Source organism: Nomascus leucogenys, chromosome 4 (genome assembly GCF_006542625.1).
Source record: "Nomascus leucogenys isolate Asia chromosome 4, Asia_NLE_v1, whole genome shotgun sequence".
Lineage (NCBI taxonomy): Eukaryota > Metazoa > Chordata > Mammalia > Primates > Hylobatidae > Nomascus > Nomascus leucogenys.
The window spans coordinates 59,360,375-59,388,213 of record NC_044384.1 but is presented as its reverse complement, the minus strand read 5'-3'; the positions used below and the strand labels follow the sequence as shown (position 1 = coordinate 59,388,213).

The 27,839-nt window shown below is 43.3% G+C and overlaps 1 protein-coding gene across 1 annotated transcript in view; it reads left to right on the top strand.

Moving 5' to 3' along the window:
* Nucleotides 1-27,839, top strand: part of COLEC12 (collectin subfamily member 12) — a 181,464-nt gene that overhangs the window by 9,267 nt on the left and 144,358 nt on the right. The window contains exon 2 of the mRNA XM_003262015.4: nt 10,757-10,807. Coding sequence (XP_003262063.1) covers nt 10,757-10,807 — 51 coding nt within the window. The remainder of the gene's footprint in view (nt 1-10,756; nt 10,808-27,839) is intronic.

Sequence of the window (27,839 nt, the reverse complement as noted above, 5' to 3'; positions counted from 1 at the left end):
AAAATGTGTGAGATAGGAATCATTGGTTCCAGCTTATAGGAGACTGAGAGGCAGACATGAGCTTATTGCTGTTACAAGGTGGAGCCAGTCTTCAAACCCAGGTCTTTGAATTTCAAAGCCCACACATTACCATTAATTCTATCAGCCTCTGGTGTTAGGAAAGAAGTCTTCCAGGATATCACAGCAACATCAAGGGGACATTCCAAATATTTAGCAACCCAAGTGACACACTGTGGAAGCCACTGTTCCCATTTGAAAGCAACTCCGTGGAGCACTGGCCAGTGGAGAGTGACTGTAGACTCAGGCGTCCTGATGGCACCAGTCATCTGGCCCCAGGGATATAGGGGCAAGGGCCTGCTACAGTGGGTGGTGGTGACAGTAGAAACACACAGGGACAGCTTGCAGAAATGCTCAGAGCAGAGGCCATTGTTCTTCAACCAGCTGGTTTGGAAGCACTTAAATATTTTAACAACCAGTGATACCATACCATTTTGTTCTAAGAGTAATGACAAATGTACAAGAGCTGGGAATGGATCCTGGTCTAAACACGATAGAGCAACCAATGGATACTCATATGTAGAGACAGCGCCACTGGGCCAGCATGGAAGAGAAGTCTAACTTCAGCCTAGTCCCTGTCCGCGGTCCTTCAGGCTGGCTCCTAAAAATGTCTGCATTTGCTATGATGTTCGGTTTGGCATTTGTTGGAAACCTGCTTTGTGTCAAGTATTGAAGGCTCCAGCTTCAAACTGCATCTTCTGTGGTTTCAGGTTGAACTCCACACTGGCTCTTTGGGGGCATTTTCTGGTTATCTGGTTATCAGTGCTGGTTATCTGTTGGACCTGAATGCTTTTATTTTTGTCTATCTGGCTTTTCCATTCATATTATCTTATTTTGCTTATTTTACATTATTTCTTATAAAAGTTAGAGATATACATAGTTTAAAGAGTCAGATAATGTCGTAGGTTTCCTGAAATTCTGAAAAACAGCAGTTTCCCGCCCAGGCCACCTTCATTTCATTTTCCATTCCCCAGAGGTAACCTCTTGATAACTTTCTTACCATTTTCTTTTGGCATTTACCCCCTTTCAGTTACCTGCTAATGCCTAAAAAACCATCTCGAAACCCTGTAGCTTAGAACAGCAGCTGGTTTTTTGCTCATGATTCTGCAATTCAGCCTGAACTGGACACGTGGCTGCCCTCAGGTGCCTGGAGAATCACTGGGGGTGGCCGGAATGGCTGAGGGCTCCCTGGCTGGTCTCACGTTTTCCCTGCTGTCATCCTCCAGTGATTCTCTCTCTCCAGGTGGCCTCTAGTTCAGCAGGGGAGGTGAACTTTTCACAGGGCCACTGGCTGCCAAGAGTGTAGTCAGAAGCCGAAAGGCCTCTAAGGCCGGGGCGTTGGAGCCACCCACTCCCACTTCTGCCACATTCCACGGGACAGAGCAGGTCATGGGGCCTGCCTAGATTCCAGGGGAAGAAAGTGGACTTGCGCATGGAGGGCTGGAAGGAATTGCTGGTAGTCCTTTATGACGATGATCTGCCATGACCCCCGTATCTCTCCGTGACATGCTTATGGTGCTCTTGCTTCTTTTTTTTTTTTTTTTCATCTTAGGCATTATATACAGCCTTCCTTTTTATAGCAGAAGAGCGTTTTGTTATCTGTCACCTTTTATTTTCCCCTAACAACCCTCGCAGGCATCTCCTGTTCCTGTCCACCTTTCTAATGCAGTTACAGCGTAATCTCAGATCCATATTCAGTGTTGATATTATTGTGACAATGTCAATGCGATTCACAGCTGAGTCATATTTCTTGCATAGCTTTTTGTTTCCCCCCACCGAGTTAATAATCTTCTTGCTATTTTAGCTCCTCATACATACATCATTATTCATCTCCAAAGTCCCTTCTACTTTCCCAAATCTCTCCTCTGTGTGTTCAAACGTGTTAGGAATTCTTTCATTTCTATCTTCTCGAAGAAATCTTTTCTGGAGCATTCTGACCACCTGAGGGTTAGAGTTAGGTTAGGATATATACACACAGACACACCCAGACATGCACACACTCAGACACACGCACACACACTGGGTTTGTTGCTTATTTTAGTGCAATGCATTCTCCAATAACTTCCTGAGACAAGTGTGTGTGGGATGTACATTTTTGGGGATTCTGCTGATCTGCAAAGGTCTTTATGTTACCCCCTCATTGAATTGAGAGCATTCTATATTGGAAATAATTTATCCTTAGAATTTCGAAAGCACTGCTGTATTTACTTTAGCTTCCAATTTTGCTGCTAAATGTGAAGCTGATCTTTTTTTCTTTGTAAAATTCTTATAAATGATCTTTTTTTTTCTCTGTCTGGAAGCTTTTAGGATTTTATTTTTGGCTTTAGTGTTCTGAAATTTTATGATGATGAGCCTTGGAGTGGCTTTCTTTCCTTTCTTTGTTCTGGGCAGTGATGGGCTCATTCATCCTGGAAACTCATGTCCTTCAATGCTGGGAAATGTGGTTCACTTACTCCTCCAGTGCTTCCCCCCCTCTGTTCTTTTTCCGGGAAACACCTGTTGTATGAATATCGGACCCTCTAAATTGATTTTCTTTTTTTTGAAACAGAGTCTCGCTCTGTCGCCTAGGCTGGAGTGCAGTGACACGATCTCAGCTCATTGCAACCTCTGCCTCCCAGGTTCAAGCAATTCTCCTGCCTCAGCCTCCCGAGTAGTTGGTATTACAGGTGCACACCAGCACGCCCAGCGAATTTTTGTATTTTTGGTAGAGACGGGGTTTCACCATGTTGGCCAGGCTGGTCTCGAACTCCTGACCTCAGGTGATCCGCCTGCCTTGACCTCCCAAAGTGCTGGGATTATGGGCTGCAAAGTGATCCCAGTGAGCCACTCCACCCAGCCTCTAAATTGATTTTCTAATTTTTCCTTATTTTTACTTTTTTCTATTTATATGCCTTTATTCTACTTTCTGTAATATTTTGACTCCATCTTCAACCCTTCCATTGAGATTTATTTCTGTGATCATATTTTTTAATTTCTAAAAGTTCTTTCTTTTTCTCTTTTTTGAGATGGAGTCATGCTCTGTCACCCAGTCTGGAGAGCAGTGGTGCCATCTCAGATCACTGCAACTTCCGCCTCCCGGGTTCAAGCAATTCTCCTGCCTCAGCCTCCCTAGTAGTTGGGATTACAGGCATGTATCACCATGCCCGGCTAATTTTTGTATTTTTATTAGAGACAAGGTTTCACCATGTTGGCCAGGCTGGTCTCAAACTCTTGACCTCAAGTGATCCACCTGCCTCAGCCTCCCAAAGTGCTGGGATTACAGGTGTCAGCCACCATGCCCAGCCCTTTTTCTCTGATGGTTGCTTTTTTATAGCATCCTGTTTTCCAGATATATTATCTTCTCTTATCTCTGTAAGTGTATTAATGGTATTTGTTTTTTTCTGAGGTATTAATTTTCCTGCATAATGTAGATTTCATCTCATTTGCTTTATCTGGTTTCTTTATTTTCATCTTTGTCTTTTCATGTTAGAGGTTGTGTCAGTTGTCTGATGACCCTCGACTGTCTTATTTAAGAGCAGAACAATACACAGGTCAATTGGAAACTTTTGTACTGGTGGGTTTTGTGAACTGTGACCATCACTCTAAGTTTACCTGGTTGGGCTGTTCCACTGGGAACCTCCTGGAATTAGAACCATTAGTTTATTTTTTTATTAGCTGGTCAAATTCCCCAGAGAAGAACCTTCTAATCTTTACCATGGAGGGGACTTTCTGGCTAAGTGGGAGAAGAGGACCCGGGGTCTGAGCATTCAGTTGGTAAACTTTCGCCTTTCCCATGATTTCATTACAGTTCCTGTCATTTCCTGTTCCTGGTGTCCACTAGACAAGAGAACTTTTGTTTTAATGTTTCCAAGTAATAAACCTTGAATCTTCTGCTGTGGTTAGGCAGGGGCAGTCACCCAGCTCTTTGGGTGGGCAGCTCCAACTCCTTCTCTTTTTTTCACATACTATACAAATCATCCACTTAACGTGTACAATTCAATGTTTTTTTGTTATATTCACATATTTTTTATTCATCATTATAATCAATTTCAGAACAGTTTCACCACCCTAAAAAAGAAACTTCTACCCATTAACAGTCACTCCTCAGTTCCCCTAAAAACCACCAGCCCTAGGCAAACATTAATTGCTTTCTGACTCCAGACTCTCCTAATGTAAACATTTCATATAAATTGAATCACACAATGTGTGTGTGTGGTTTTTTTTTTGTGACTGTCCTCTTTTACTTAGCATGATGTTTTTAAGGTTTATCTATATTGTAGTATGCATCAGTGCTTCATTTTTTATTGCTGAATAATATTCCACTGTATAGACATACCACAGTTTATCCATTTGTCAGTCAGTGAACATTTGGCTTGTCTCCCCTTTTTTTTGCTATTATGAATAATGCTGCTATGAACATTCGTGTGCAGATTTTTGTATGGACATATGTTTTTATTTCTGGTAGGTATAAACCTAGGAGTAGAATTGCTGGATTGTATGGTAACTTTATGTTTAACTTTTTGAGGAACAGCCAGACTGTTTTCCATGGTGGCTGCACCATTTTACATTCCCACCAACAGCATATGAGGGTTCTGATTTCTCCCTATCTTTGCCAACACTTATTATCTATCTTTTTGGTTATAGCCAACTGCTTCTTAAACTTATGTTCCAACAGTCGTCCTATTTTAGCCTCACCTTTATTCCCAAATTCCTAAGCCTGTTCAGGATTCTGCAATATCAATCATTGCCTCTTAGCTTTCCCGGCTGCTAGCACAGGCTTCAGTTTCATGAGTGTACGGGTCAGTCACCATCATGGTGTGGAACCCCTGGGTCCCACAGACCTGTGTCTTCCTCTTGGTCTGGCCACTCATAAGCTGTGAGACCTTAGGTCAAATTAATGTAATTTCTCTGAGCCTTGGTTTTCTCATATGTAAAACAGAAACATAATAAAATGCGGCCAGGTGTGGTGGCTCACACCTGTAATCCCAGCACTTTGGGAGGCTGAGGCAGGCAGATCACTCGAGGCCAGGAGTTTGAGGTCAGCCTGACCAACATGGCAAAACTCCATCTCTACTAAACATACAGAAATTAGGCAGGTATAGTGGTGCAGGCCTGCAATCCCAGCTACTCTGAGGCTGAGGTGGGAGGATTGCTTGAACCTGGGAGGCAGAGGTTGCAGAGAGCTGAGGTGGTTCCACTGCACTCTAGCCTAGATGACAGAGCAAGATTCTGTCTCAAAAAAAAAAAAAAAAAGAAAGAAAAAAAAAAGAAACATAGCAAAATGTGAAATAGCTGGCATGCAGCAGGTACTGACTAAATATGTTAGTCTCTTCTCTTCCCTAAACATGGTGAGTATGCAAAAAGAGAAAGACTTTATATTTTTCCTTTAGGAATTCATGAACTAGTGGGAAAGAGAGAGACATGTATAACTCTAATTTCCTTAATTTTCAACAGCTACTGTTGAGTGCCTATCATGCGTCATAAATGTGTTAGTTGTTGAGGGTACAATGTGATGAGTTTCCTGTCTTCAAATGGCTTTCCATCTGGAGGAGTCAGAACCAGAACTGGAATATAAGGCAGATAGAGTTAAGTGCTGTCACACTGATTCAAGGGAACATACAAGAATGAGAGGTAAATTCTGACTGTAGTGCTAGTGTCCAACTTGGTCCACAGATTGACTGGAACATGTTAATATGGATGACTGTCACCTCTAAGCCAACAGAACCAAACTTCACTTGGACTCATGGTTCTCTGAAATAGCAAAGTGCAAAGAATAAATCAGCAGCCAAATTCTGTCCAACATTCTGTGTCACAAAATCTCTGGCCCCAATGTGGCTCTGTGCCAGTTACTAAGGAAAGTAGAAAAAGATAAAAATCACATTTCAAAATAGGTGAGCAAAATATAACATAGCCTGTAAGATTAAAATGAAAATGCAAAAGTTCACCTGTGGGAGCCAAGAAAATCTGAGCTTCAGACAGAATAAATCTTAAACACTTTCTTCATTTAATATGTTAAGGTTGCTTCTTGCCTGCAGACAGACTGCTGTCAGAAACAGGGATCAAGTTATGACCACTGCAGGACTTAGAGGTCTTAAATCTTAACCAAGTCCTTATTCATGTAGGAGTGTGGCAGCTATGTGGCTATGACTGTCAGAGATAGACATTGGAAAGTGTAAGTTGCTAAAGAGACTGACCTCAGAAGAATCTCCTTATCTGAGTACATCACTTTTGCAGGCCCTGATACTGTAAAGACAATCTGGGATACAACACATTGAGCTTGGGTCTATATGGTGTGAGGAAAAGGTTTGAGAACAGAATATAGCATCGCACATCGTATCAGGCTATTTGTCTTCATGAAAACCTGACTGTCAGCCCTTGTGGGCCCTAGCATAGCCTTCTGCCCTCTAGCATGTTTTAGTCATTGGGAACACTGACTACTCATTCTCTTTCCTGTGGCTATTGTTGCTTGATGTAAATCATCTCCACAACCCACAAGCCCCACCAGCTTTACCCTCTTCCTCTTCCTCAAGTCCCTAAACACCCAACTGTTCTATCAGCCTGAATCAGCTGTTTGCTAACTGAGCAGCTGGGAACATCTGGGAGTGGGCCTGGGGGAACACCTAAGCGAGTGAACTGTGCACCAAGCTTTTTCTGCCCTGAATCCACCCAACTCTTAAGGGTAGCAAAAGAGGATTCTGAAGTCAACTTTTGAAAACATTGGCTAAAATAAAGTTAACCATTTTTTTCTTCTCTTTGCACATCTCACAGTCTCTGATAGTTCCAAAACCATTATGAATTTCCAAGACAGGGATATAATATGCAGTGTTTTCCAATCTCTATCCTCCCCCCCAAAAAAACCCCAAGAAACAAAAACATTGAGAGAGACTGATTTAAGGCACTTCTGTATAATTGCAGTCAGAAGTAATGTGTGGTAACTCACTTGTACCCCTCATGTCTCTTGTGATTTTCTCTCTAATTTTAGAGTTGGATGAGATAGAGACTATTTTATTCTTTTAGTGGCTGTTAAAAGAATCCCTAATCCTTTTCGGATGAGGGTTAAGATGAGAAGCAGGGAACGGAACCCACCCTGTGCTTTATGATGGGTGGCCTGTGAGGCCTTTGTTTTCTTGAACTCCTCATGGGTTTGGACATGTTAATTTGGAGGTAGAAGCAGGACACAGCTAAATTGCTTTAATAACAAAAATATGTGAAATTTGAAGTTCCCAGGGAAATTTCAGGAAGGAGAGAGAAGTCAGTCAGACTAAATGCTGCGTGGGAAAAAGATTAGAGAGGGAAAAGAAAACAAACAAACAAACAAGCTAATGGCAGCCCTGCTGAAATGAAGCTTTTGGGGGAGAATAGACATGTCTAATGGGAAATTTTAAGCTGTTTGCTATCAAGGGTGCAGCATGAACCTCCCCTCTTGTTTCCACTGTGACATCGTCAATGATGTTTCTGTGGCCCACAGTGCCTGAGTGTGAGCGGATTCTGCTGCAGAGGTGGCACAGTGGTGGAAAGGATAGAGCTGGCCAAGGGCACGGATGTCTGGGTACCATTGATGCTGATATTCATGTCTCATCAACTCCGCTAGGCTGTAAGCGTGTGTTTATTGAATGAATGAAAAAACAAACGAATGGATATCTAAGCAGACTCAGCAGGTCAGGGTTTCTCTTAAACGGAGAATAGATGAGGCTGCAGCTATTAACACGACAGATTACCACATCAAGCATTAATAGGACAGTAATTAATAGTAAGTAAAGCAGGAACGGAGTGTGGGCTTGATGTGTGTTTGTGGAGGTAGCCAATCACTGAATCAGAGAAAAAGATGCTATTCTCTTGGTTGTAAGCAAGTTCTTCCATGCAGAAAGAACTAAAGCTTAAATCCCTGCCATAAGAAGACTACTTTGAGTATAAATACCTGGCCTTCTAGATTCCAAACCAAGATCTCTTCCCTTTCTGCAGAATAAGGAGACAATGGTGAAATACAAAGATATCACACCTCTCTGTTTTCTGTTAGAAATAACCACTGTCTCACATGTGAATTTTTTTTTTTTTTTTTTTTTGATACAGAATCCCGCTCTGTCGCTCAGGCTGGAGTGTAGTGGTGCGATCTTGGCTCACTGCAAACTCCACCTCCTGGATTCAAGCGATTCTGCCTCAGCCTCCCGAGTAGCGGGGATTACAGGCACCTGCCACCACTCCTGGCTAATTTTTGTATTTTTAGTAGAGATGGGTTTTCGCCATGTTGGCCAGGCTGGCCTCGAACTCCTGACCTCAGGTAATCTGCCTGCCTCAACCTCCTAAAGTGCTGGGATTACAGGTATGAGCCACCACGCTCCAGCATCACATGTGATTTTATAAATACATTGTAACAAACAAATATTCTGAGCTTCACCACATTGTGTTTATAGATAGCATACATCTTGGGTTCTCTATAATATTTCAAGGTTCAGATATAGCTAGATCATGTCTCTTTTGGGGATTGAAAAAAACTATCACAGAGGCTTCATTTCCCCTATATGCCTCTCTTTCTTGAAAGCCAAGATTGGGCGGGCACGGTGGCTCACTCCTGTAGTCCCAGCACTTTGGGAGGCCAAGGCGGGTGGATCACCTGAGATCAGGAGTGTGAGACCAGCCTGCCCAACATGGCGAAACCCCATCTCTACTAAAAAAACAAAGAATTAGCTGGGCTTGGTAGCAGGCGCCTGTAATCCCAGTTACTCGGGAGGCTGAGGCAGGAGAACTGCTTGAACCCAGGAGGCGGAGGTTGCAGTGAGCCAAGATCACACCACTGCACTTCAGCCTGGGTGACAAAAACAAAAGTCTATCTCAAAAAAAAAAAAAAAAAAAAAAAGAAGTCAAGATAAGGGACCATGACTTACTCACCTCTGAAGTCACAGCCTGGCGGTCTCTGCCATGGTGAGTGCTAAGAACATGCCTTTGAGCTGAGCTGCCTGTGAGAGAAAGCTGTGTGCTGGGGCAGTAATGGACCGAGTCAGACAGGGTCCCCTAGAAAGGCCTGGCTTTGGCACCTCTTACTTGTCATCAAAAAGTGTTGGCCGGACACAGTGTCTCATGCCTGTGATCCCGGCACTTTGGGAGGCTGAGGTGGGTGGGTCACCTAAGGTCAGGAGTTTGAGACCAGCCTGACCAATATGGTGAAACCTCATCTCTACTGAAATTACAAAAATTAGCTGGGTGTAGTGGCGGGTGCCCGTAATCCCAGCCTCAGGAGGCTGAGGCAGGAGAATCACTTGAACCCAGGAGGTGGAGGTTGCAGTGAGCCGAGATCGCACCACTGCACTTCAGCCTGAGCAACACAGCGATATTCCATCTCAAAAAAAAAAAAAAAAAAAAAAAAAGTGTTCCTCCTGGACAATAGACACTGGGGCCTACTTGAGGGTGGAGGGTGAGAGGAGGATGAGGATTGAAAAACTACCTGTCAGGTACTATGCTCACTTCCTGGGTGATGAAATAATCTGTCCACCAAACCCCCACAACACACAATTTACGCATGTAACAGAGATGCACATGTACCCCCTGGGCCTAAAATAAAAATTGGAAAGAAAAAAAGTGTCCTTTAGTTGTGCAATTAATATGAAATTGTGTCTGCACAGTGCTTGCCCTTCCTAGACCTTTACCTGGAAGAACTGTAAATGAGCAGTTCTTTATAGATGTAATAAGGAATCTCATGTCTACTTTAGGAATGAGATTTTAGGTCTTTTGATAGAAAGGTTGGGTGATAAAACATCTCTCTCTCTTTTTTTTTTTTGGAGGTGTAGTTTCATTCTTGTTGCCCAGGCTGGAGTTCAATGGCACGATCTTGGCTCACTGCAACCTCAGCCTCCCAGGTTCAAGCGATTCTCCTACCTCAGCCTTTCAAGTAGCTGAGATTACAGGCATGTGCCACCACATCTGGCTAATTTTGTATTTTTAGTAGAGATGGGGTTTCACCATGTTGGGCAGGCTGGGCTCGAACTCCTGACCTCAGGCGATCTGCCCACCTTGGCCTCCCAAAGTGCTGGGATTACAGCCATGAGCCACTGCGCCCGGCCGACATCTCTCTTCTTTCCATGGTGGGTCTACATTTAGGAATTTCCACAGTAAGGCTGCCTTTTGAAGTGCATTTACTGCGAAACCATCGGTTGGTCCCAGTTACCCATCGGAAGGAGGGTGGGAAGGGTTTGGTTGTCATTGTAGGAGTTATGTTGGCTCCTGAGAGGCAACAATTAGTGAAGGAGATGACCCCAGAGCCGAGACATTTAAAAACAGGGGCTTTAGGGTCAGTTGCCTAAAGATAACTTGACCCCTTGGGTGGTCAGTTATTTCTGTGAGCAGGAAAAGTTTCTGTTCACAGGAAGCATGATGACAACAGTAAATTCATGCACACATGTGAGGAAGATATCGGAGAGGAACATTGAATTAATGTAGCATGACAGGGAGTGGCCAGGTGGTCCGGAAAGGCATCTCGAAGGGTCGCACTTTAGCTAAGACCTGAATTCGAAGGAGTCACATTAAGAACAGGGGAAGTGCATCCCCAGCAGCAGGAGCTGCCAGTGTGGAGACCCCTGCCGTCTCTTCCAGAAAGCCTCGTGTGATCTGTGAGCAGAAGGAAAGCTGCTGTGACAAGCAGGGGCGATGAAGCAGGTGGAATCCTGCCCCACCCTCTGCTTCTGTGCCCCTTGCCAGGGTTAACATTGTGTCTCTTCTTCTCTCACAGACGACTTCGCAGAGGAGGAGGAGGTGCAATCCTTCGGTTACAAGCGCTTTGGTGAGTCCAAACAAAGCTGTGTTCCTTCTCAGTGGTCAACCTGGGATGCAGCCACAGACCCTCAGAGACCATTGGCAGGCCACTGGCAGGCCCTTCATGCACATGGGTGTTTGTGGCTCTGAGGTCCAATTTTGGCTGGAAAGTGAGTGTCTGTGTCCCAGGGGGAGGGTTTCTCACAATTCTGAGGGGCCATGGGACAGGAGCTGCACCCAGGCATTGGCAAGTGATGGGATGTTTATGGGTCTGCTGAATATAAAAGAGACAACGTACTAGACAAAGTGTGGTGGGAAAGGCAAATCTGTGACAAGGCAGGAGCAAAATACCTGGAATTTTTCGATTTTGTTATTCAGAAAACATCTTTGCTCAGGCCTTACACTCCTAACCTAGTGTTCATGGATGAGTGAGAGGGAGACTTCTTCCAAGAATCTGCCTGGACACAGGTGCTCTGTGGCAGGCTGGGGAATGGCCCCCAAAGGTGACAGCACCCTGAATCCTGAAACCTGAATGTTACCTTATGTGGCACAAAGGACTTTGTAGGTGTGATTAAGTTGAAGAGCTTGAGATGGGGAGATGATCCTGGGTTACCTGGGTGGGCCTTGAAAGCCATCACAAGGGTCCTTGTAAGAGAGAGGCAGAGGGAGATGTGACTGCAGAGAGAAGGTGATGTGAGGATGGAAGCAGAGATTTTTGTTACGTGCTCTGGTCAAGGAATATAGGTGGCCATTAGAAGCTAAAAACGCAAGGGCATTAATGGATTCTTCCTTCAGAGCCTCAGGAGGGAGAGCTGTCCTTCCCATATTTATATTTCAGCTGACTGAAGGTGATTTTAGGCCGCTGGCCCCCAGAACTGTAAGAGGAGAAGCCTGTATTGTTTAAGCCAGCACGTTCGTGGTAATCTTTTACAGCAGCCGCAGGAAACTCATACATGCCCTCTGCCTCCCAGGCTGCTGCACCTGGTGCTCTTCTTTGCTTTGACCTTGCTTCTCTTTGACCTTGAAATGCCAGTGGTCATTGCAGAGTTTCAAAGGCAGCTCCAGGGATTGGAGGATTTTCCCAACAGCTTGTTTCTGTGCTTGGCCAGAGGAAATGGAGAAGGATAGAGGAGAAAAGAGTATGTGTGAGTGAGTGTGGTGAGTGTGTGTGTGTTTTTGTGTGTGTGTGTGTGTGTGTGTGTGACAGAGAGAGAGAAAGAGAGAGAGAGTATGAAAATGAATGAATCTATTTCCTGTTGCTTAAAAAAAATCCTGGCTGGACTTTGATTAAAATTAACAACCCCCAGCTGCTCTGGCTTCCGCGTTGCTTTAGCATTTTTCCTTCTGGACATACACGTCTGCATTACTTTCTGGGAAAACATACGACTTTAAAATAGGAATGCAGTTGGCACCAAGCTCATCTCTCCTGCGTTGGTTCCCTGGCAGAGCGGCCTGCATGCAGCCCCGTCGACCCTCCTCCGTGCTCCTGTTCCTCATCTACACGATTCCATGTTTCTGCGATGGGACCATGGCCTTGTGTTCTCCTTTCCCGGGGGGGACTCACTGAAGGCAGCAGTAGGAGTGAAGATGAAACCAAGAATTATAAAGGAAAACAAACAAAACAACACAGAAAGATAGGAATCAAGAGGAAAACCAAACTTGTCAAAATAAGGCAAAATAAATGTGGAGATGCCTACGTGTTTTGGAAATCAGTAGAAATATGAAGAACCGAGAGAGAAAGTCTCTTTAGAAAGGGTGACCTTGAGAGAAAATTTTTTGTAAATTTCTCAGCCATGTTACCAGTTAGATGGGTGGGGATTTGGTGAAAAACACACAAAAAAGTACATTGCTGACAGGTTTTAATTTATGGTGGTTAAGTTATGCATGGGAGTTGCAACATATGACTCACAGGAGACGTGATAACCACTTACAAATATTAGAGAGCACAAACAGAGGCTGGAAGAGAGTGATGCCAAGCGGTACAAATAGAAGAGGACGAAATTAAAATGGGAAAACTTGGAATAGTCTATGAAAGAGACATTCCTGATGCTGAGAATTCTTGGATTCTGCCTCTAGGCAAGGCGATGGATATCCAGCATAGGGCCAGAGTAGATCTTTGCAGATGGAAGAGTCTTTGAGAATGTTTGTGTATTTTATTTTATTATTTTAGTTTTGAGACAGGGTCTTGCTCTGTCATTCAGGCTAGAGTGCAGTGGTGCAATCATAGCTCACTATAACCTTGAATTCCTGGGTTCAAGCAATCCTCCTGCCTCAGCCTCTCGAGTCGCTAGGCCTACGGGTATGTGCCGCTATGTCCAGCTAATTTTTAAAATATTTGTAGAGACAGTATCTTACTATCTTGCCCCAGCTGGTCTTGAACTCCTGGGCTTAAGCAATACTCCAGCCTCGGCCTCCCAAAATGCTGAGATTACAGGCGTGAGCCACTGCACCCAAATGAGATGATTTAACTCTGCCTTTATTTTCACCTATAAGGGAGCTGAGGCTCAGATAGATTAAGTCCTTGCTGAAGCAAGTTAGTTGGAGCTGGGGTTAGAAGATTCTGGATCTTCCAACTCTCAGGATAATGTCGTTTTGGGGAAGGGCTCAGCAGTGAAGTGAAGTGGAGGTGACCTTTCAACTTCTGTGTTGTGGAGGGGGACCCTGCAGCTCTGGAACCCTAAAGTGGACTGGACACACAATCTGGTTCCACTGGGGAGGCCTCATCGTGGTTATAGGGCTAGGACTCTGATTCTTTAGAAGGTAAATGAGTTTTCATTTCCTAAGAAGTGGCCAATTGAATCCAGCAGGACCCAAGAACCCATTTCTTCAGGCATGGTTCAACTTTAACCATTGAAGGAAGACCAAGTCCTTTCCATGTGGCAGGTTGATAGTAAGGTGGTAAGTGGAAGGTGTCCAGAGACATGTCAACCCTCTAGGCCCTGCCCCTAATCACTCCTGTGTCTTGAAACCAGCTACTTAAACTCGGTGGGTCTCAGATGCTGCCTCTGCCCAACCAGCAGGGGGACACCTGCCAAGGTAGGTGAGTCTACCTCACAGGGCTTTGGTGAGGTTAAGAGAGATGTCAGATGGACAAGTGCTTTGAAGTTACAACACTATAAAAACACAAGACTGTGTTATCACTCGCCTGAGATTTGGGGCTATTAGCACTCTCTCAACGTTTTGATACAGCCACTGCAGAATATCAAAGTGTGACAGACCTGAAAACTTATTCCTGAAGAAATGTAAAGGTGTGATTTTCTTCTAAAGACGGTAACATTGTAGCCTTCTATAGTTGCAAAAATAGACTGGATAACATAGAGGGTTTAGTTATTGTTTAATTTGAGGTATATATTGCTTGTGCAAGTATGATAAACACAACCCGAATTTAGACTACAGATGAGCCAGAGGTTGGTTATTCACAGGGCAAAGGAGCCATTGTTTTAGCAGATCACTACTGGGTGGGCCTGTTTCCGAAGTTATTCATATAGAGAGTTATGATTCAGAGGTGTTTGCTACATAAAGTCAAGGCTGTTTACATAATAATATTGTGCTTTTTCAAATTTAGCATATTATTACAGTAAAGAGCAAAATGCACGATCTTCTCCAGTGATCTAGCGTGGTGTTGTATTTGGTGCAGTCACCCCTTGTTTACTCAGGGATTCATTATTGCATTTTAGTCTCAACCAGGTCTTCTGTTTTTCTTCAGTCTTTCCATATACCAAGCTTGTTCAGCCCCATTCCCAAAGTTCTGGGCAGGTGTCTAAAGAGGAGATGGAGTTTGGTCTGATGGTTTTGTCACTTCTTTGCTCCTCTGACAAAAGCGTCAATGAGGGGAGACTTTGAAGGGTTAATTAAGTGAGCATTTTCAAGCTTTAATCAGGCTTTGAGGGTCAGCGTTTCTTGGCCTCAGTATGCAGAGCTAATTGGGACGTAACTATAGTTACAATTTGGCAGAGTTCATTTTCTGGGACATGGGGCACCAGTATATTTTTATTTTCCATAGACATGATATATACTACCACGAAAGTGATATTTTTCTACTTATTTCCCAGTTACCTTTTTCATTAAAAGCATCACACATGGCTCTAGAATCCATTATTATTATGCTTAGCAGAAAGGGAAAGAGAGGCAGCACCACCCGCATGGCCTGGGCCCTCCCTCCGGAGCCTGCATTCTCCCTTTCTGCGCTGGGGGTGGGGGCGCTAGACTGACTTTGTTTCATTGATTGGTCGCAATGGGTTCTCTTCTGTTATTTTTGGAATCTGATCCGGTATGATAATAGACGTCCAAAGTTAGGATGATGGAGGAGCAAGAGATACATGGTTCAGCCTGTGAAAATCACGGGTGGAGTTAAGGGTTTCCAGTGAGCAACTGTGGGCAGCTGGGAACATTTGTTGTTTGTATTTGACAAACAAAGCTTTGACAGAATTGCTTCTTTGGGGCTCAGGCATAGGAATTATTAATAGCTATGAGAGAAAAAGATCTGAAAAATGGCAAACTGTGAAACAGTAACAAAAAAGTAAAAGGAAGCATTCTCTGTGGAGTAGATTCAAGTTTTTTTTTTTTTGTAAAAACTAAGTGGGAGAGTTCTAAGGGGATTGCTGAAAAATTATTTAGGGGTTACAGTCCAAAACGGGGTATCAGATGTCTTTTCCTTTGAGATCAGTAAGCGTGTTCTTTGAAGCATGTCCTGGAATAGTTTTGTTTATCCACAACTTCACAGGTCTCTCTATAGCTAAAGCTTCAAACAAGCCAGGCTTTAACTTTCCCCTTTCTTTCCTCAAAAAATAGTTGCAGATTAGCAAGTATATTTTTAACAGTTTGGCCCACACGGTGCCGAGCGTGTTGAAGCAGCCTGAGAAATCTGTGCTGAAGAGAACCCAGCCCTGCCCCTCAGTGCCCCTGCCTCATGCCTTACCGTCACCGTCCCCTGCTTCCAAACCCAGCCTCCAAAGAGATAAACACATGGAACTTCTAATTCATGGCTCTAGTTAAATTATTGAGCTGTTTCTTGCCAAGAGGTTTAGAGAAACTAACGTCTAAAAGCATAGAGGACTACTGAGGCTTCTGAAAAATCACAGCACGGATATGCTTAACCATATAGCCAGAAAGGAAGATTCTTTCTGAGGCACATGGCGAGTGTCTGCTTTTAATGCCAAGAGATTGAAAGAGTTTACCAAGAGGATGCCAAACTCTCTTTGGGAAGCTGCTCAAGATAAACACTTGGATGCCTCTACTTCTTGTTGCTGGGCTTGTAGGGAGCAGGCTGCCTGTCTCTTCTTTCCTGGGACTCTTCCTGGAATCCTGGCTTCATCTTCTAATTTGGAGAAGGCGTCGATTTGAAGCCATCTATCTCCGACAACAAGGAGGGCTCCAGGCATCCCTCTCACCGCAGCCCTGCAGAAAGCTGACCCATTCCCTGATGGGAATGCCAGGAATTTCCATCATTTCCTGTGGAGAACGACTGAATAAGCACAGTGAGAGGCTGTCCTTCCAGAGGCACCTTTTCCAAACATTTCTAAGTGAGGCACAGGACTGACACTGGGAGGAAGGTGAAGAGCAAGGGAACAGTGGAACTCGGTGCTCCTGGTGGGGTTTCTTTGAAATGTCCAAAACCATTTGCATCAAGTTAAGGGGAGAGTTTCATTTATGTGGTTTTACAAATCCTAATGGAGTTGGTATTTCTGATTTTATTTATTTATTTATGTATTTATTATTGTTTTTGAGACGGAGTTTCGCTCTTGTTGTCCAGGCTGGAGTACAGTGGTGTGATCTCGGCTCACTGCAACCTCCGCCTCCCGGGTTCAAGTGATTCTCCTGCCTCAGCCTCCTGAGTAGCTGGGACTACAGGCGCCCACCACCACGCCCAGCTAACTTTTTTGTATTTTTAGTAGAGACGGGGTTTTATCATGTTGGCCAGGCTGGTCTTGAACTCCTGACCTCAGGTGATCCACCCACCTTGGCCCCCCAAAGTGCGGGGATTACAGGCGTAGCCACCAGGCCTGGCCTCTGATTTAATAAGAATTCGGTGTCAAAATGGCATGTGAGGAACTCAGTGCAAAAGAGATTCTCAGGCTGACTCAGCTGGAAGGGGAGTCACAGAGTAGCTCTTTATCTGGCCCCTGTATCCTCTGCTTCCAGGCAGGCAGGTGGGGCTCCTAAATGCTGAGAAAGGGAGTTCCTTGGCTGTCACTGCTTTTTATATAAACTGAGGAGATTTCATAATCTTTATCACTATACATGATAACCACAGGCTCCCTTGGCAACACCATGCACCTAGGTTTCCCTTCTTCCTGCCAAGAGGACTTCTCACTGGTTAGGTCAGACCCTCCTTGCCTTGTCTTCCCTGCCCATCAGTAAAAAAAAAGGTTCAACACCACATTCCATGTGATTATGATCTGTTTTAAACCATGTGAAGAGAAAGTCATGTGAAAGAAACCATTAAACACTCCTTCGTGGATATCTATTATGTGCCAGGTGGTTTCCCACCCATTAGTTCATTGAATTCCCCCAGAAACCCTTTGAGGTGGGAATTATATGTGGTTTACAGTTGAAAGCCAAAGCTCCCAAGGTTGGTGGCATGGCCAATGTTGGAGTTAAGCCTGATTTCAGGCCTCAGTGTTCTTTCTGCTCTACTCGTGACTGGGAAGCTCACAGACACGGCCATACTCAAGCATCCCAAAATTTTAATGGAAAAGCAAGTCATCACAAATGATCCTGGACTAAATCAGCAGCTGTTGATATGGTCTTATATTTCACAATTTCATAATATGTGTCATATTGAACACTTGAGCCCTGAATTTTCCACCATTTAAAGTACAACTCCTCCTCCCCACTCTCCCTGGTTTTCATTCACTTATGAATCCTGGTAGGGCTGTGGGAAGGAGAAGGGTGGAATAATTTGTTTTTCCCACAATTGAGTTGAAACTGAATGTGGTTTGTTTTTATTTTTGGAAAAGTTAAAGAAAAAAAAAATCTACTCAGCTCTGTTTTGGTTAAGACAGCATGAAGACATTTAGGTTGTTTCCAATGTTGTTGAGGGGTAGAGTGGGAAAGAGTTTCCCTTTTGGTAGCAACTGCAAGCAACTTAAGACAAATGGACTCTGAAACTTTCCTTAAAAGATATGAGTTGAGGCTGGGCGCTGTGGCTCACGCCTGTAATCCCAGCACTTTGGGAGGCTGAGGCAGGCGGATCACCTGAGGTCAGGAGTTCGAGATTAGCCTGACCAACGTGGAGAAACCCTGTCTGTACTAAAAATACAAAATTAGCTGAGCGCTGTGGCACACGCCTGTAATCCGAGCTACTCGGGGAAGCTGAGGCAGGAGAATCACTTGAACCTGGGAGGCGGAGGTTGCAGTGAGCTGAGATCACGCCACTGAACTCCAGCCTGGACAACAGAGTGAAACTCCGTTTCAAAAAAAAAAAAAAAAGGAGATTTGAGCTGGAGATTTGAGCTGTTCATTTGGAGGCCCCTTGGAAAGAGGAAAGCTGTCCTTGGGCCATGGATTTTGAGAAAAAACTACGGTCCTCTGCAAAGTTGTGAACTAGAGTGTCTCTTTTTCTCTCTCACTTTCTCCCTGGTGCCCTTTGTGTTCAGTCTACACTGTGGGGTTGCGGGGGAGGTGGTGCCCAGGAAGCAAGGCTTTAGAGTCAGACAGTCCTGATTCACATAATGGTTTTGTCTTTTACTAGCTAAGCCTCATTTTGTGTATCTGTGAAATGGGTATGACAAGTATATAGTGTGTATTCTTTGGAGGATTGATATTTTATTATTGATATTATATATATTGATATTATTGATATTATAAAACCATAATATATATGGGGGCCAGGTATACAGTAGGTCTGCACTAAATTGTGGCTATTATTAAACTGCTGACTGCTCCCACCCCTCCCACTCTGCTCTTTCCTCTCTCCCAGGTGCCCCAGGTCTCCCCTTGTGAAGCCCAGCAGTCCTCATTCTCTCTGATCCTTCTCACCTTATTCCCTCCCTCCCTCAAAATCTTACTGCCCTCCCTCCTATATTCTGTGCCCTGTAGCAGCCTAGTAATTTGTTCAGGGAATTCCAAAGGAGTCTATTTTCTTTTCTTCTGTTGTTTTTCTTCTTCTTCTTTTTTTTTTTTTTTTTTTTTTTGAGACAGGACCTCACTGTCACCCAGGCTGGAGTGCAGTGGTGCCATCACTGCAGCCTTGACTTTTGAGCTTAGGCGATTCTCTCACCTCAGCCTCCCAAGTAGCTGGGACCACAAGCACATGCTGCCACTCTAGGCTGATTTTTAAAAAATTATTTTTTGTAGAGATGGGGTCTCATTATGTTGCCTAAGCTGGTTTGAAACTCCTGGCCTCAAATGACCGTCGTGGCCCCAGCCTCCTAAAGTGCTGGGATTGCAGATGTGAGGCACCACGCCTGGCCAGGAGTCTGTTTTCTTGAAGGACATTTTAAAAAGTGGAAAGGGTTGGTGGCCATCAGTAAAGAATAATACTTTTAAGGAAGGTAGCATACTGGGGGGTTGGAGCAGCTTCCATGGAGAGCTGACCTGTCATCATGACTAAGAGAATGTATGCTGGAGCCAGACTGCCTGGGTTCAGTTTCCAGCTTTGCCAGTTACGAGTGAGTAGCCTTGGGCGAATTAGCCTCTCAGTGCCTGAGCATCTTCCTCTAGAATATAGGGATAACTATATTGTCTGCCTGTAGGGTTCTTGTGAGAACTAAATGAGTTAATACTGAGTAGTGCCTTGCGCCTAGAATACGTACATAATCCATACAAGATGGATGGAATGTATCTATTATGAAAAGTAGCACAAATGGTCACAAGGTGGCTACAGTGGGTACGGGCTTTGTTTCAGTACCTTTTTTTTAGAGGCAAAAGAGCTTTCCCCGGGGCCTTCTGTCTACTTTCCCTGTCATCTCATTGACTAACATTGAGTCACAAGTCCTTTTCGAAATTAGTTATGTACAAAGGGAATGGGCTGTCTCTGGTTGGCTTGGACTAATTACTTGGGGAGGAATGGTTGGTGAGGAATAAGCACTTCAGCCACTATTATTACTTGTAACAATAATATCTATAATATATAATGTAATATCATTATATTTCAAATGTAATACTGTTATACAATAATTATTAAAAAGCAACATAATTTATATTATTATTTATATAATCTGATATACTATTATTTATAATTTGTTTCACTTTTAAAATTATTTTATATAAACTTTAAAAATTCAGTTTATCCATAAAATAATTACAAGTTTACTTCCTAATTGTAACTTTGCTATAAATGAAGCTACAAGGTGCTGTTCTAGTTTTTGACAGTTTATAAAAAGAGAAGACATCAAAAACAAGACATCAGCATAATAGAAAAGTGAATGAATGAACAAAAGTCATTTTGTTTTCTGGCTCAGTATTCTCTATAGTCTTAAGCAGATTTTGAATAAAAAACATTTTTTTTTTTTGCAGAAGAGGAACTAAAAAAAAAATGAAAAAAAATGAGAAAGTTCCAAATCTTAGTGAATACAGCTCTTGCCACATGAAACATTGTGAAATTGGGCTCCTGGTCTGAGTCATCACTATAAACGCTTTCTGCTTCTTCTGATATTTTATTTTTATTCTTTTTATAGGTTTTTGAATACTGACATTTGGCCCTGATTGACACATGCTCCTCTTTTTATACACTCTGGTAGTTGTATTTTTTTTTATAAGTGTGAATATTTCCATGCACAGATCAATTTCTTTCACATGTTGCAGAAGGTGGAGGAATTTAGACTTGTTAGGAAAACAAGAGAATCAAACCCAAAAGTCTGCAAAGGTTCTGGCAGAAATCCAGATTGCATTCTTATTCCCAAGGCCTGAAGATGCCCTATAATCTCTAATATTTGAAATAACCTTTCTAACATGTCGTTCTCATTCTGTGAAACAGGAAAATGTAAAAGTAAAATTATTGCTGACATGTAAGATCTCAAACCTTCAACCTAAGATCAAGATTTCCACAGCAGTTTAAATATGTAAGAAATAACTATATTCTTCCCCTTGTTAAAAGCATCTGGATGTTTAGTTTGTTGTTTTAGAGACAAGGTCTTAATCTGTCACTCAAGCTAGAGTTCAGTGGCATGATCATAGCTCACTGCAGCCTTGAGCTCCTGGACTCAGGTGATTCTCCCACCTCAGGCTCCTGAGTAGCTAGGAATACAGGCGTATATCACCATGCCTGGTTAATTAAAAAAAAATTTTTTTTTTTGGAGACAGGGTCTTGCTACATTGGCCAGGCTGGTCTTAAATTCCTGGCCTCTGGGGTGGTGGCTCACACCTGTAATGCCAGCACTTTGGGAGGCCAAAGGGGGTGCATCACTTGAGGTCAGGAGTTTGAGACCATCCTGGCCAACATGGTGAAACCCCATCTCTATTAAAAAAAAAAAAAAAATGAGCCGGGCATGGTGGTGGGCCCCTGTCATCCTAGCTGCTTGGGAGGCTGAGGCGGGAGAATTGCTTGAACCTGGGAGACGGAGGTTGCAGTGAACCAAGATTGCACCTCTGCACTCCAGCCTGGGAGACAGAGTGAGACTCCGTCTCAAAAAAAAAAAACAAAAAAAGATAAAAAAATTTCTGGCCTCAAGTGATCCACCTACCTTGGCCTTCCAAAGTGTTGGGATTACTGGTATAAGCCATTGCACCCTGCCTGATAAAAAATATCAAGATATAATGATTGTCCCACCTCATGGTTTACATAGAAGTCTTATGATTGAATTGCCTTTGGAAATAATTGAGGGGAAATATGAATACTTATAATTCTGATACACATTCACCAAATGCCTTCCATCTGCCATGAACTGTGGTACAAAGATGGATAAAACAAAATTCCCACTTGATCATTTTATTTGCCAACATCAACACTTATTAATTCATCTTGTTTCAATTTCTTGGAAAACAAAAGTTATAAAAAAAAATCTTTTGAAAGTAAAAATTTTCTCCTAAAGATGTCCATGCTGGCAGTGAGGCCTCATCAAAGGCTTCCCAAACAGAGTCATGGAGTATATGTAGAATCAGAAGCTCCCATTTTGTGCTGAAAATGATAGGAAGTAGGGTGTCAGGGATCCACATAAAAATTCTGCAGGTGTGAGTTAAAAACGAGTAAAACAGTTGGGGGCGGGGGAGTCCATTAGCCCAGGGAAGAAGTGAGTACAACATTCATGGAAATCTGGGGAAGAGATGCAGGCCCTCAGCAGTTCCCTTTTCTTGGGAGATGTATGCACCTCATGAGACTTGTTGAGAAATAGAAGCAAGCAGGACTCTTGGGAAAGGGTCATTCTTAGTCCTGCATATGAAAGGGATGTGATGTTTACTACCTATCCATAATGTGTTGGGCACCATGGACAATAAAGAAGGGAGACATGGCCTTTTGCCTCTGGGAACTTCACATGTAGTAAAAAATAGATTTTTCAAACAGCAGTGTATTTGCATAAAAGAAAAATATCAGCTAACCTACAAATACCTCCTCTCTCACCCGCAGAATTTCCACAGGCACAATAGAGGGCACTACATGCCAAATGTACTGTGAGTCCTCTTTTCCCTCTGTCTGGTGGTGTTCTAGGTTCAATACTGGCAAAGCTTCAATGGTTTCCAAATAAGGTCGGGAACTCCCCTTTGCCCCCACCTCTCTCTGTCTGTGCAAGTGAAGAGAACTTGTATGAAGTCCCTTTCCTTTGTCCTGCAGAAAAGGTTGGGGACGAGGTATGAGAATCCGTTTTGATATAAACCCGTAAAAGAAGTTTGGAAGGCAGTATCCTTCCATGTGCTGCGCATGCCATCGGCCACAGCTGTTACTAAACTGCTGCCATGTGAAGCCACTGTGCTGATTAATAGCAGCTATGTTCATTTAAAGCACAATTCATAAAGAGTATAATAATGTGGTTCAGAAGCCTTTGCTATTTGTTCCACTCTTGATAGACTAAAATGTACCTCTGATAAACAGTGAAGTCCATGAATAATATCTCAGAGGGCCCAAATAACCTTAAGTAAATTTGCACCGCCAGTCTTTAAATTTTCTTGTTATGGGACGAGGGATAACAAGACTACCTATGTTTCAGGGACTTGTGAGGATGAACTAATGCAAGTGTAGTGCTTAGCACAATGCCTGGCACTTAAAAGGTACTCCATAAATGCTCATTATTTTCTAAGAGAAAGAGAAAGATGGGGAATTAAAGTTTACAAAAAAAAAATATGAGTTCAGTATTTCATTTGTGTCTCTCATATGTATATGTGAATATACACTCGGTGTGTGTGTGTGTGTGTGTGTGGCTATTTTAAGAGTTCTGAATTGGAAGCATGGAGATCAGAATTATAGCCTTTCTTTTGCTACACATTAACTAGCTACATGAATTTTGCAAAATGATATAAACTGTAGGTCTCAGATAAGCCCTTCTGCAAAATAAAAGGGTTAGGGTAAATGATTTCCAAGGTTTCTTTAGGCTGTACAGTGTTATGGGTTTGCATCTATGCAATGTGATTCAAGGTTCAAGGATCTATTCTGCCACTGCATTTGATTTTTTTTTTTTCTTTTTTTGAGATGGAGTCTCACTCTGTCGCCCAGGCTGGAGTGCAATAGTGCGATCTCGGCTCACTGCGACCTCCACCTCCCGGGTTTAAGCGATTCTCCTGCCTCAGCTTCCCAAGCAGCTGGGACTACAGGCACACGCCACCACACCCAGCTAATTTTTGTATTTTTAGTGGAGATGGGGTTTCACCATATTGGCCAGGCTGGTCTCGAACTCCTCACCTTGTGATCCACCTGTCTCGGCCTCCCAAAGTGCTGGGATTACAGGCGTGAGCCACTGCGCCCGGCCTGATTTTTAAAATATATTATTTTTTACTCTTCCTTATTCCAACAATTCAAAATAAATATTTTGTATCTTTATTAGGGATCTGTCTTCCTAGGTATCTGATGTAAAATTTAGTTGGCAAAAATTGTCAGATGGAAAACTTGTATTAATTTTGTTCACAAATCTTAGTAATCTCAGGACTATTGGTTTTCCATTTGGCTGTGAGTTATTTTCTTGTAACTCTATGAGTATTGAAGCATTTTCTAGGCATGTTTTGAACGAACTCTGTTCCGGATCTCTAGACTCAAACATGGAAGATTCTTTTCTTTCCAAGCTTCATAAAAGCAGTTAATTATTCAAATGCAGGTGTCTGTAAATTTAATAGAAAGCATGATGTTTCCATTAACAATCTGAAGACAGTTGGCAGTTTCTCTCAATTCATTAATCTGTTTACATTTATCATATGAAATTTTTCTTGGTACTTCTCATGCTAATGAAAAACATATTGGACAAAAACATAAATCCACCAGTTACCAACAGAAGAAAATCACTTTAGCTGTGCCCCTTCTTAAGAAGATGGCCCACTGGGAGCTGTGACTCCCTCATCTTTTCTGGTTAGTTTTCAAGTATTAGAATCCATGTACACAAAAAGGTATCCAGTGGTCCTCTGTGTCTTGGGACTTTTTTCCTTCCTCCAAGAGTGTGGTTCTGTAAAGTGGGAACACATATATTTAACAAGCATCTAAGTGAGTCGTTTTCCCAGCTGGGAAATCATGAGGTCAGTTCTCTCATTCTCTGCCTTTTTGGAAATAGTTAACCTCACTTTGAAAATTGAAGTCAGCATTAGAATGAGGGAAGGAAGAAAGGAAGGAAAGAGGGCAGGAAGGAAGGAAAGAAGGAATAGAAAGTGTATTAGGGTTTTTTTTTTCTATTTATAATTGCAAACACCTAGAAAGGGTGTATTCTGATAAACAAAGTATTTTTCTTTTCCTTACTGACTACTTGGGTGGATATAGGTACACCTACAGCTGAGGAGAGCTGAAGATTTTGGAGTTTCTGAAGTACTAAAGGAGGGAAGAGATAGGGGAGGGGAGGAAAACAGGGCTGGACATGGCAGGAAGTTCTGCAGGCTTTGGGGTTGGGGATAAGGCCGTCTTGTTCAGTTCTCAAGGGCCAGGGACTTAGGCAGAATGGAGTGAGCTGCTCCTTGCATACTTAGAATTCCTTACTTTGTAAAAAACTATATATTTTTTCCTGTTATAAGTTGAATGAGGACAGAGATGGTGTCTGTTTTGTTCACCACTGTACCTGGGACAATTCCTCAGCTCAACATATATTTGAGAAAGGAAGAGTAACAGGTTTGGGTGCTTAGAATGTGCTTTGCACTCAAGGTGCTTTCTTAAATCCTACCAAAGCTCCTCATCTAATAAGCCTGTCCCTGCAAGTGCCTGTGTGTGGGCTAAAAACATTTTCTATAGGCAGATTCTAGGGAGACACACCCTAGATCCCAAATCAAGCAGTAAGTCACAGCACACGGGCTGAAATCCAGGAAAAGCAGAAAACAGAGCACGGATAGTCTGAGAAAGGAAGGAGACAAACTGGAGCTGTTGGGAGGGCGGGGAGGGCCGGAGAACTTGTAGTGTCAGAAAAGATTGAAGGAAGCAAGTAACTGCTCTGAGGGTCCTGTAAGTCTCTAACTAGGGTTGGTCTATGTAACTATTTTTTTAAAATTTTTTATTTATTTTTTGTTTTTTTGAGACAAGGTCTCACTCTGTCGCCCAGGCTGCAGTGCAATGGTGCGATCTCAGCTCACTGCAACCTCCGCCTCCCTGGTTCCAGTGATTCTCCTGCCTCAGCCTCCCTAGTAGCTGGGATTACAGGCACCTGCCACAGCGCCCAGCTAAGTTTTTTATTTTTTATTTTTTTTTTTGAGACACGGTCTCACTCTGTCCCCCAGGCTGGAGTACAATGGTGCAATCTGTGCTCGCTGCAATCTCCACCTCCTGGGTTCAAGCAATTCTCCTGCCTCCCGAGTAGCTGGGACTACAGGTGTGTGCCCCCACGCCTGGCTAATGTTTATATTTTTTGGTAGAGACTGGGTTTTGCCATGTTGCCCAGGCTGGTCTCGAATTCCTGACCTCAAGTGATCCACCTGCCTCAGCTTCCCAAAGTGCTGGGATTACAGGTGTGAGCCACTATGCCCGGCCATAGGTAACTGTTTACTCCTTTAGAAAGACTGGGAAGGTCCTTTTGCTTCAAAATAGTACCCTTGCTTGAATTTATTTATTTATTTTTTGCTTAAAAGTAATGAAGATAATAGGCCTCTTTTGAGGTACAAATACCCTAGGAAGTTTTAGAAATGGTGATGGTTACTAATAGTCATCTGTACTTAAAGGTGGGTTATTTAATCAGGTTGCTTTCTTCCTGTAAAATCAAACTGAAATCAGTGAATTGTTTTTAAGAGATTTGTATTTCAGAGAGATGAAAGGTTCAAGGAACTTTGGATCTTGGCGCCTGGGATTGGGATATAAAAATTTCAAGTGATGGGGCTGAAACTCAGAAAGGAGAATGTGAAACACAAACTTTTCATAATTAATAATTTTGGCTGGTGCGGTGGCTCATGCCTGTAATCCCAACACTTTGGGAGTCAGGGTGGGCAGATCACTTGAGGTCAGGAGTTTGAGACCAGCCTGGCCAACATTGTGAAACCCTGTCTCTACTAAAAATACAAAAATTAGCCAGGCGTGGTGGTGCACGCCTGTAATCCCAGCTACTTGGGACGCTGAGGCACGAGAATTGCTTGAACCCGGGAGGCAGAGGTTGCAGTGAGCTGAGATCCACCACTGCACTCCAGCCTGGGTGAGAGTGAGACCCTGTCTCAAAAACAAAACAAAACATAATTTTAAAATTTTGTTTAAGTCTGTTCCCATCTCCCCTTTCTTCCCAGAAAGCAGGTAAGAAGGGGTCAACTTTAAAAAAGCTTGAGGGAGAATGTGATCCCAGGAGAAACTTCCTGTAAGTAGAGGTCCCCAGTGTGATAGGAGCGTCTAGAACCTGAGCTTTGGAGAGCCCAAGAGAGTGTCAGTCCCTGGCCTTGGTGCTGAGCACACCCTACTGGGACTCCCCAACCAAGTTCTGTGAACCCGCTAACTCTCAATAGGAATAAGAAATGAGTTCTTTTCATTTGCCTGAGTCTTGGGCCTTACAATGAGAGTTCGTTGGATGAGATTGAACAGTATATGTTGTGTACCTGTTGTATTCTGGCCCTGATGCTGGACCCTGGGATTGAATTGCTAAGACATGGCACTAGTATTGATTGTGTTCCCAGTCTAGCAGGGGAGAAAAAAGATCAATGTATCTCTACTGTAGTTTAAGAAATGCTTGAAAGGAAATAGAGGATAGAGGAGCCAGATTCTGTAGTTATTAATTCTGCAGAAAGTTGGGGGAACCCATGATTCAGAGAAAACAGTAAAGAGGGATGACTGTTTAAGGGAGAGGCCTTAAAATGAGGAAGTCCTCAGACAGTCAGTGGGAGAAAGAGCCTCAAGGCTGAGGAAACAGAATTAAGATACACCAGTAGCAACGAGGAGCATTAGTGCCTGTCCCATGGGGAAATGGACTGGGGCCCATTCAAAGGAGGGAAACACATATACATACACCCAGCTCTGGGATCCATTGTTAAGTGATAGACTGTCGCGAGATGCTGTGTTTATTAGGGATGCTGAGGAGGCTGCAGAATAGTGACTCATGACTTCTGCTCTCAAGGTTGCTACAGCCAAGTTAAGAGGACAAAAGTGACTCACATGGAACAATAGCAGATAATACAAGTTAGTGTATCCGTGGAGGTTTGTGGTAAAGATGAGTCCAGACAAGAGGATATTGGGAAAGGAAAAGGAGAAGTGTAGCAGCAGTGCGGGCCTCTGGTGAGCACACGCGGAGAGGCAGGGATTAGCTCAGGGTGTGGGTGGGGATGGAGAGAAAGAACTGAGAAAGGGAAACAGTCAAAAACCTTCCTTCCTGGAGCTGGGGCTGGGGCTGGAGCTGTAGGGCATAGGGTGCAGGTGCAGGGAATGGGCCAGGCTAGCGAGCTAGAAAATGAGGCAAAATAATTTCAACTTGAGTTGATTAAAATGCCTGGTTTCTGACAGCCTTTTCACAGAGCAGTCTAATTTACTACATGGTTTTATATGAAAGAAGAGAAAGTGGAAATTGGGGGCTAGGGGAAGAGGGCTGTAGCTGTCACCG